The 11,582-nt window shown below is 36.9% G+C and overlaps 1 protein-coding gene across 2 annotated transcripts; it reads right to left on the bottom strand.

Moving 5' to 3' along the window:
- Window positions 1-5,603: 5,603 nt before the first annotated feature.
- On the bottom strand, window positions 5,604-9,976 carry LOC144980716 (uncharacterized). Of its 2 annotated transcripts, none has more exons than XM_078928434.1 (2): window positions 9,895-9,976; window positions 5,604-7,189 (listed from the first exon to the last, which is right to left on the bottom strand). In XM_078928434.1, exon 2 carries the CDS (start codon window positions 7,149-7,151, stop codon window positions 5,613-5,615), a length of 1,539 nt encoding a protein of 512 aa, XP_078784560.1. In that variant the 5' UTR covers window positions 7,152-7,189; window positions 9,895-9,976; the 3' UTR covers window positions 5,604-5,612. The 2 variants fall into 2 exon arrangements, with proteins under 2 accessions (XP_078784560.1, XP_078784561.1); XM_078928435.1 differs by lacking the exon at window positions 9,895-9,976 and adding an exon at window positions 8,823-8,981.
- Window positions 9,977-11,582: the final 1,606 nt, after the last annotated feature.

The following is an 11,582-nucleotide window of genomic DNA, read 5'->3' on the forward strand; positions in this document are numbered from 1 at the left end:
ATGATGTGGTGGTGGTGGTGGTTGTAGTAGTAGTGGTAGTGATGATGTGCTGGTGGTTGCAGTAGTTGTGGTAGTGATGATGATGTGGTGGTGATTGCAGTAGTAGTGACAGTGATGATGATGTTGTGGTTGGGGGGGGGGGGGGGGGGGGGGAGGGGAAGGTATCCTGGAACAAAATGACCTCACCGGAATTTGACGGAAGTTGCCCGGAGCCCGGAATTTTTTGCTCCAGACCGGAGTTTTTTCCGGTGAAACCGGAGTTTTGGCATCACTGTTTAGGTCATTTCAGCGGAATAGTCAAACAGTTATATAGATTTATAATTAAAGCAGCCAAGATAAAGTATAACAAAGGCGAATTGTACAAATAGGGAACAGATACAGATTCCAATGACATACTGTCATTGTACTTAGTTTGAGATCACCTAAAAGTCTCACCAAGACAGATACACGGGATCCCACGAAGAGGATCACACTGAAATGCATACATTATACTATACATTACAAACAATATAATATATAACAATAAATAACAGATGATTTACAAGGTGAAAAAAAATCATCTCCCAAAATTATAACTAGACATCTGACCGCTTCCCTCACAAGTCAAGGACTCCGGCCAGGCTAGGAAAAAACGCCAAAGTAATCCCATTCCAAGACAAAGACAGAAATCAACTGGGAAAACAGACATAAAGGGATAGAAGACACATCGGGACCATGGGAGATCAAAGACTGCATCCATTCACCATGGGAGAAATTTATAATTAAAAGCGCATTAAAAAAAAAAAACAAGACAAAGAAGAATGGTTCAAGTAGCAGATGTGGTTTATGTTTTGTTTGTTTTTAAGGGTTTTACGGCACTTGCAACACATTAAGGTCATATCAGCGCCAGTAAAAAGGAAGAAAATGGGATAGTAAAAAGTTCTAGAATTACAATTAAAGCACAAAAGAAAAGGTAAGACAAAGGCGAATTGGTTCAAATAGGGAACAGATGTAGATTCCAAGAGCACACTGTCAAAGTACTTAGTTTGAGATCACCTAAAAGTTTCATCCAGACACAAGCACAGGTCCCAACTAAGAGGAATACACTCAAATGTTTACAAATCATATTATATAATATGGAAACTAAACATAATACAATGCATAACAGAGAGATGATTTACAAGGAAAAAAAATATCATCTCCCAAAACTATAATTATACATTCGACTGTTTCCCTCCCAGCCAAGGATTCCGGCCAGGGTCTGGACAAAACTAGGTAATCTAATACCAAGACAACGACAGGAAACAATTGGAAAACAGGTATGGGGGGATAGAAGACACAGCATGTACCTCCCTGCCCACTATGGGAGGTCAGGATCCCCACCCAGTAGCAGATGTGGTTGCCAAGAGTAAACTATAAATGTCCTTAGTTTGTTTTAACTCACTCAATCCTAACACCGACTATATCCGTAGTACTTTTACCCCATGCCTATTTATTACATTTTTCTGAGACAAATTATAGGCGTAGTATCAAAGCTAATGTTTTTAGTTTTTGCATGTCTATCTCAAACTATCTCTGTACATGCTCATTGTTAATACAATTTTTTCCAATTATGAAAAGTAGCAAAATCTCTAGGTTGGAGTGAGTTAAGGTTTTAAGGGTTTTATGGACAGCGTCAGTAAAAAAGGAAGAAAATGGGTTAGTAAAATTAAAATGACTTGAGGAAAAAGTAATTGTTTTTGTTGTTAAAGGTTTTACGGCGCTTGCAACACACACATTTGTTTTGTTTGTTTGTTGTTTTTAAGGGTTTTACGGCGCTTGCAACACATTTAGGTTATATCAGCGCCAGTAAAAAGGAAGAAAATGGGATAGTCAAAAGTTCTAGAATTACAATTAAAGCACCCAAGAAAAAGTAAGACAAAGGGGAACTGGGAACAAATAAGGATCAGATGTAGATTCCAAGAGCATAACACCAATGTACTTAGTTTGAAATCACCTACAAGTCTCATCCAGACACAAGCACAAAATCCAACAAAGAGGAACACACTCAAATGCTTACATTATACATTCAAAATAAAAATAATAATACATAACAGAGAGATGATTTACAAGGAAAAAAATATCTCTCCAAAACAATAACTATGCATTTGACTGTTTCCCTCCCAGCCAGGACTCCGACCAGAGCCAGGAAAAAAAACAAGTAATCTCATTCCAAGACAAAGGCAGAAAGCATGTTGGAAAACAGATATAAGGGGATAGAAGACACAGTATGTACCTCCCTGCCCGCTATGGGAGGTCAGGATCCCCACCCAGACACACACATTTCACAAGTCATATCAGCGCCAGTAAAAAAGGAAGGAAATTGGATAGTAAAAACATTCTAGATGTACAATTAAAACAACTTGAGGGAAAAGTAAGACAAAAGGGAATTAGTTTTAATAGGGAACAGATGTAGATTCCAAGAGCACACTATCAGTGTACTCAGTTTGAGATCACCTTAAAGTCTGTTTGTTTTTGTTTGTTTTTAAGGGTTTTACGGCGCTTGCAACACATTTAGGTTATATCAGCGCCAGTAAAAAGGAAGAGAATTGAATAGTCAAAAGTTCTAGAATTACAATTAAAGCACCCAAGAAAAAGTAAGACAAAGGGGAACTGATAACAAATAGGGATCAGATGTAGATTCCAAGAGCATACCACCAATGTACTTAGTTTAAATCACCTACAAGTCTCATCCAGACACAAGCACAAAATCCAACAAAGAGGAACACACTCAAATGCTTACATTATACATTCAAAATAAAAATAATAATAATAAATAACAGAGAGATGATTTACAAGGAAAAAAATATCATCTCCCAAAACAATAACTATGCATTTGAGTGTTTCCCTCCCAGCCAGGATTCCGGCCAGTGCCAGGACAAAACCAAGTAATCTCATTCTGAGACAAAGACAGAAAGCATGTTGGAAAACAGATATAAGGGGATAGAAGACACAGTATGTACCTCCCTGCCCGCTATGGGAGGTCAGGATCCCCACCCAGGCCTTAAAGTCTCACATATACACCAGCACAAGATCCCACTAAGAGGAATACACTCAAAGGTTTACAAATCATATGTTTTTAAAAAAATATATTTATATAATAATAATGACAGAGATGATTTACAAGGAAATAAATATCATCTCTCAAAACTATAACTATTCATTCGACTGTTTCCCTCCCAGCCAAGGACTCCAGCCAGGGTCGGGACAAAACATTGTTTTTTGGTGGATTTTTTTAGGGGTTTTACGGCGCTTGCAACACAATTAGGTTATATCAGCGCCAGTAAAAAGGAAGAAAATGGGATAGTAAAAAGTTCTAGAATTACAATTAGAGCACCCAAGAAAAAGTAAGACATAGGGGAACTGGGTGTAGATTCCAAGAGCATACCACCAATGTACTTAGTTTGAGATCACCTATAAGTCTCATTCGGACACAAGCAGAAAATCCAACAAAGAGGAATACACTCAAATGCTTACATTATACATTAAAAATAAGAAATATAACAATACATAACAAAGAGATGATTTACAATTACAAGGGAAAAAGTACCATCTCCCAAACCAATAACTATGCATTTGACTGTTTCCCTCCCAGCTAGGACTGTTTGTTTGTTTGGTTTTTTTTTTGTTTTTAGGGGTTTTACGGCGCTTGCAACACATTTAGGTTATATCAGCGCCAGTAAAAAAGGAAGAAAATGGGATAGTAAAAAGTTCTAGAATTACAATTAAAGCACCCAAGAAAAAGTAAGACAAAGGGGAACTGAGAACAAATAGGGATCAGATGTAGATTCCAAGAGCATACCACCAATGTACTTAGTTTGAAATCACCTACAAGTCTCATCCAGACACAAGCACAAAATCCAACAAAGAGGAACACACTCAAATGCTTACATTATACATTCAAAATAAAAATAATAATACAAAACAGAGAGATGATTTACAAGGAAAAAAATATCATCTCCCAAAACAATAACTATACATTTGACTGTTTCCCTCCCAGCCAGGACTCCAGCCAGCGCCAGGGCAAAACCAAGTAATCTCATTCCAAGACAAAGACAGAAAGCATGTTGGAAAACAGATACAAGGGGATATAATACACAGTATGTACCTCCCTGCCCGCTATGGGAGGTCAGGAACCCCACCCAGTGGACAAAACTAAATAATGTCATTCCAAGACACAGACAGAAAGCACGTTGATGTTGTTTTTGTTTTTGTTGTTTTTAAGGGTTTTACGGCGCTAAAGCACGTTGAAAACAGATATAGGGGAATAGAAGACACAATAAGTACCTCTCTGCCCACTATGGGAGGTCAGGAACTCCACACAGAGGAAAAAGTAAGACAGGGTAAATTGTTCAAATAGGGAACAGATGTAGATTCCAAGAGCACACCATCAGTCTATCAGTGTACTTAATATGAGATCATCTTAAAGTCTCAACCAGACAATAGCACAAGATCCCACTTAGAGAAATACACCCAAATGTTTACAAATCACAAATTAAAAAAAAAAAAAATAACATAACAGAGGGATGATTTACAAGGGAAAAAAAATATCATCTCCCAAAATTATAACTATACATTCAACTGTTTCCCTCCCAACCAAGGACTCCAGCCAGGGTCAGGACAAAACCAAGTAATCTCATTCCAAGACAAAGGAAGAAAGCAATTGGAAAACATTACAGGGGGATAGAAGACACAGCAAGTACCTCCCTGTCCACTATGGGAGGTCGGGAACACCACCCAGACACAATAATATAATATTGCAATTACTTTTATAAAGCAAATGTGCTTAACCAACATATACAATTAACACAAATGTTAGAATCAATATAAAGTATGGCTTTTAATAAACCAAGGAAAATTTTCGTTTGTATTTTCCAATATTTCTTTCTTCCAATATCAGACAGAAATCACTGTATAAATTTCAACTTTGACCTATTTCGATCATATTTCTTTCAATAAAACAACAATAAAATTGGAATATAAATGTATTAAATATAATGATTTACATTATTGATTGTAATCTCAGGTTTAGAAATTTTTGATGAATTGAGAATAATCTGAATACATCTGATTTGAAGTATAAAAATATTTCCGACTAAAACAATAATAATAATAATAATAATAATAATAATAATAATAATAATAATAATAATAATAATAATAATAATAACAATAACAATAATAACAAGTTTACTTTTAAAACGCCTTATACTGAACTCTCAAAGTGTTGTACAGAGGCAAGTAACGCGCAATTCACAAAAATAAATTACAAGCATATCACAAACATATAATACCCACCAACGCATACACACATATAAAATAAATAGATGATTTACATCATTTAAAGAATTCTCAGCAATAGGATTATTTGACCAATTAAGAATTACCCATCCTAAATCCATAAAGACTTGAAATCTAAAAAATAATTCAGACTATAATGGGGGGGGGGGGGGGGGGGGGGGAAATAAGAGAATGCTCTTTGAAAAAAAAAACAAAAAAAAACTAAAAATAGTTTCCAAAATTCACTTGCAACGGCTCACATAATAATTAATTATTATCACAATTTTTTTCTTTTTAAAAAAAAATTTTCTTGTTCATTGCGACTCCTCTTTCGCATGATTTGTAAGATTTTCCTTTTTCACTGGAGTTGTTGGGTTTTTACTTGGCTTTGTGTCTCCAGTTTGAAGTTGTTTGTGTCTCTGCGAGTAGGATTCCTTTGAATGAGAATTTCCTTGATGAAGTCCAATGAGTCTAACCAGGTCCGATTCTTGGATATAAGAATTGTTAGCGTCCAGTCCTATGTGTTTCAACAAAGCTGACGGCTGACTATGAAGTTCCATGTGTTTCTCCAAGTCTGACTGGAGAGAATAAGAATTTCCACAAACCTTGCATTCAAATGGCTTTTTGCCTGCATGAGTTGTGATGTGGTATTGTAGAGATGCTTTGTGGGTGAATGCCTTTCCACACGTTTCGCATTTGAATCTTTTTTCTCCCGTGTGAATCCTCATATGGGTGTTCAAGCTACTGCTTTGAGCAAAAGTCTTCCCGCACTTTTGACAACCGAATGGTCTCTCTCCCGTATGAGTTTTTATATGCTCTTTCAACAGTGAATTAATTCTAAACGTCGTATGACAAAATGAACATTCAAATGGTCTTTCTCCGGTGTGAATTCTCTCATGACTGTCTTTATGAGAGCGTTCGTAAAACCCCTTCCCGCAGCTGAAACATTCAAATGGTTTGACTCCTATGTGAGTTTTGAGATGTGCCGTTAAACACGAACGACGAGCAAAATCTTTATCGCACGACGGACACTTGAATGATCTCTCTCCCTTGTGGCTTTTCACATGTTCAAGCAAATCGGAACGTTGAGAAAACGCCTGGCCACATTTCAAACATTCGAGGTGTTTCTCACCCGTGTGAGTTGAAAGATGCTCTAAAAGGTTTGATCTTAGGGAGAATTCCTTTCCACATGTTAAACAAATGAGAATGTTTTCTGCTTTATGTGTTTCCATGTGTTTTCGCAGATCGCTAGAATGAGTAAAAGCCTTCTCACAAGAGGAACATGAAAATGGGATATCTCTTGTGTGGATTTTGACGTGACTGGATAGATTACACTTTTTTGCAAATGCTTTTCCACAGGTTGGGCACTCAAACGGTTTCTCCCCCGTGTGGATGTTCATATGGGATTGAAGATCGGAACGCCGCACAAACATTTTCCCACACGTTGGACACTGAAATGGTTTTTCTCCTGTGTGGGTTTTCATATGCCTCTCCAAGTTTGAGTGCTGAGCAAATGCTGATCCACAAGTTGTGCATTTAAAAGGTTTTTCCCCAGTGTGGGTAAGAGTGTGTTTTTCTAAATTCGTACGTCCGGAAAAACCTTTCCCGCACGTCCCACACACAAAGGGATTTTCTCCCGTATGAGTTGTAAAATGAGCGCGTAACTGAACATCAGTGGAAAATCTCATGTCACATACCATGCATTCCAATGGTTTGTCAAACACGCCTAAGACGGTATCTATGTGGAAACCACTTGTAGTAAAGTCATGATTCTTTAGAGCATTATGTTCCATTCTACCAGTCTTGTCAAAAACAACTGATATGATATCGTCTACACAACCGTCTAGCTCCATTCCCAAATCTAAGGCCGTCTCTGTAGATAGATTCAATCCTGGGAGAAAAAAAACAAAAAACCCATTTCAGTAAGTAGAGTATCAAGTTGAGATTTTATATAGCCAATATGTACTAAACGTGCTCAAAGCGCTTTACAAAGGGTCCCTGACCAACAGCGACACATTACATGTAGGACGAGACATGACACCTGAGTTTACACCTGAGTACGGTGAGAGAATGTGAGTAAAGAGCCTTTTCCAAGGACTCAACTATGCGCCGAGCGAGGCTCGAACCCGGCGATCTGAAAGCAAGTGTCATACCACAAGACCGCATAGCCGCACAAGTAAGTGTATGTATGCGTGGCAATATAAGAAAATAAAAAAAAACAAATTTTAAGGTTGGGGGGGGGGGGGGGGGGGGATTGGGAGTGTGAGCAAACAAACATCCCCTCTCTCCCCCATCCCCCCAAGACTATTGTTATTCGTATTTAACAAAAATTACCCACCACTTGAAAGCAGCATTTTGTCGGAGAGGGCTAGGTACTGGAAATTGAACTTATAGCTATAAAAATGAAATTTGGGTATAATTTCTATTTTGTTATGGTGGAGAGTAAATACAATTGCATACATTAATAAAAAAAATTCCCTTTATTCATCCCATAGGGGAAATTTATTTCTAGGGTCTATAACCCAGGCATCAGCTGCAGTGCAGCGCCACAAATTGGGCTAGGACAAGGTGATTTGCTCAAGGCCACACAGTGCAGCGGTGGTTGATCAAACCCGGTACCTTTCGGGTACGAAGCAAAGACCGCACAGCTGAGCCACGCTGCCCCTTGTACAGCTATATGGTCTTGTGGTATGACACTCGCTTTCGGATCGGCAGGTCCTCCCTTGGTGCATAGTCGAGTCCTTGAAAAAGGCTTTTTACTCACATTCTCTCACCGTACTCAGGTGTAAAATGAGTACCTAGCCTTTAACAGCGTTGTCTCTGTCTGAAAAAATAATGTGATAATGCCTAAAAGGCATTATGTCTCGTTCCACACAATACGTGTTGCTGTTGGTCAGGGACCCTTTGTAAAGCACTTTGAGCATGTTCAGTAAATATATAAAAATATATATATAAAAATATATAGTACAAGGGGTCCATTCAAAGCACTTCACAAGGGGTCCATTCAAAGCACTTCACTCAGGGTTCCATTCAAAGCACTTTACAAGGGGTTCCATTCAAAGCAATGTACAAGGGGTCCATGCAAAGCACTTCACAAGGGGTCCATTCAAAGCACTTCACTCAGGGTTCCATTCAAAGCACTTTACAAGGGGTCCATTCAAAGCACTTCACTCGGGGTTCCATTCAAAGCACTTTACAAGGGGTCCATTCAAAGCACTTTACAAGGGGTCCATTCAAAGCACTTTACACGGGGTCCATTCAAAGCACTTTACAAGGGGTCCATTCAAAGCACTTTACAAGGGGTTCATTCAAAGCACTTTACAAGGGGTCCATTCAAAACAATTTACAAGGGTTCCATTCAAAACACTTTACAAGGGTTCCATTCAAAGCACTTTACAAGGGGTCCATTCAAAGCACTTCAGGGCCCAGAGCAAGCAGCATTTCTTAACATGTGGGACGAGACATGAAGCCTGTAAAGCAAAATTACATTTTTAATTTTTAATAACAAAAAAACAAGTACCTACCTACTCTTACACCTGAGTATAATGATGAAATGTAGGTGGTAAGCCTTTTCGAAGGACTCAACTTTGCACTTCCCTTATTGCGACTCGAACAGGGACTTATATGTCAAACACCAAGTGTCATGAGCACAAAGCACATCAAATAGCTGTTCAAATATGACAGAAGAACCTTTATAATCAGGAAGAAATTGAGAACTAAACCATGCTGAAATTTGTCACCTTATCATCTTTCTCATTACAAATATTATTCTGGCCAAGAACTTCAAATACAAAGAGAACTTCGAAAACTAGTTTGATTTCAGAAGTTTAAGTTTAATAATAACTCTTGAGACACTTTGTTATGCAACCTGCCCCCCCCCCCCCCCCAAATCCTTAACCAACCAAAATCTTTTCATGGCACTACTTTAGGAGGAAGTATTTACCGAATCTTCCTCTCAAATTTCATTCTCTCCTATATTGTCTGGGGGAGAACCACCCCCCCCCCCTCCGCTTCCTTATTCCTATTACTATTATTTGGGCTATGGCTGTAGACAATCCTCGCTTTTCCTTTTTAGCCTGTAACCTCAATATTTTGAAGATTCCATAGACTTTTGCATTGTTCTTCTACTGGAGATGTGAAACTACTTCCCTGCCCCTAGTTGACGGTATTATTAACGAATATATAATAGTGAGTGTCCACTATTGACATTGGGGGGACCGGAAACATAACTCAGATGACTTCTTTTCTAAAGACTAAAAACCCCAAATGATTATAATGCACCGAACCAAGCAAGTTTAAATGCGTTCAAATCGTTTTAAACGGATCTGATAACAAGGGGTGGGTTGCAGACAAGTTTTCTGAGAAGGTGGATGATGCATTACTCTTTTTCTTTTCCCCTCAGTCTTAATGCTCAACCCAACCGTCCTTTCGCAGACGTACTTGTTGGGAGCCTGTCGTCTGCTATTCTAGATAATCGGTGGTTGATGGAAGATCTCTCAATCATAATATTAATTCATTTCATTTATATCAACCAGTACCTTACTTTAATATTTAGATTTTCATTTGCAACTGAATAATTGTAGAGAATTATTTTACCTTGTTTCAGTTCCTCTATTTCTGGTACTAAAACTAAAACGAAAGTTCAGTTTAGTGTTTTTCCCGGACCACGGGAGGTAACTGGAACCAACGCATTGAGTGAAGGAACCACAGGAATGCCAGATTTATTTTTTTCTAAACATGCCAAATAAGTCACAGAAAATTATAAATGATATGAAAAAATGCCAAACTTCTCAACTCATCACTTCTACAAACTCGTTGCTTCTGCTAAAATAATCAAGCTCTCTAGTGCCGTTAGTTCACGGTGGCTAAAACACACACTCGGGTAGAAGCAAATCTTATTTATATTATCTCAAGGTCAGGAGTAAGGGTCTTGGTTTAATAACTTTATTATGTCATGCCAGTTAAAGGGTGAAAAAAATAGAAGATTTGTGAAATTAATGTTAATCTGTCTATGAAATAGGCGGAATTAAATGATTTGAGAAAATGCGCAATGCGAAAACGCCAAACCAATTATTTTCAGGGTCAAACTTTAAGAGTGTGTATTTAAAACGGCAAGTTGACATCAGCTGTATCAGTCGAAAGTCGGAAGTTACAATGAGCCAGATTTTGAATGATTCTTCGATTAAAACTGCAAAACAAAGAGTGTTGTCAAAATAACATAGCAACAATGCCCTGTCTTGCCATAAATTTTAAACAAATAATATGAAAGGATCATAGTCCTTGCTCTCTGACATTGAAACTCATTCAGTGCTTACTATCGCTTACCGAGCGAGTTGTCAAATGTGGTTCTTCAAAACCTATCTGGTAACAGATGCTACACTTTTCTTTCTTGTTGTCTTCGAGACACCGTCTTGGTCGACACATACTTATTTGCAGGTCTGGTAATTGAATTCTAATAGGATTATTGCTGTAAGATGGAAAACTCTCGAATCGACGCAAATATCGTGAGCATGTTGATCATGATAAATCTTCATCTCTTCGCGCCGTTATTTAATTTGATTTAATTATTAATCTTAGAAAAAAACAAAAAATTATTTTGAACTTCGAATGGCAAAAGTAATTAATTATGAAAACCAGACATTTTGGGCTAAAATGTAATTTTGCTAGTCATCTTTTGTTTATTTATTTATTTATTTACTTATTTATTTTGTGTATGTATATCATTATTATCATCATCATCGTCATCATTATCATTATTATTAATATTATTATTATTATTATTATTATTATTATTATTATTATTATTATTATTATTATTATTATTATTTATTATTATTATTATTATTATTATTATTATTATTATTCTATTATTATTATTATTATATCATTATTATTATTATTATTATTATTATTATTATTATTATTATTATTATTATTATTATTATTATTATTATCATTATTATTATTATGCTCTTCAACATCATAAGATATCGTCGCCTAGGCATTCCACGAAGGAATATAGATAATTCATCAAACAAGATGTCTGATGTCAACAGGAATCACCCATATTGTCCAAGTGACCAAATTGGGGGTTAATAATCTAGCCCAAGGAAAAAAACGAAAGTGCCTGAAGCAGGGCTTGAACCTGGGACTTTCCGGGATACCGTGCAATGCCTTAACCACTCGGCCACATTATTATTATTATTATTATTATTATTATTATTATTATTATTATTATTATTATTATTATTATTATTATTATTATATTATTATTATTATTATTA

Source organism: Berghia stephanieae, chromosome 10 (assembly GCF_034508935.2).
Source record: "Berghia stephanieae isolate SIO BIC M18660-M18661 chromosome 10, UCSD_Bste_1.3, whole genome shotgun sequence".
Classification (NCBI taxonomy): Eukaryota; Metazoa; Mollusca; class Gastropoda; order Nudibranchia; family Aeolidiidae; genus Berghia; species Berghia stephanieae.

What these genes read in the sequence shown, in the direction of transcription:
- LOC144980716 (XM_078928434.1), bottom strand. Translation starts at nt 7,151, where the DNA reads ATGGAGCTAGACGGTTGTGTAGACGATATCATATCAGTTGTTTTTGAC.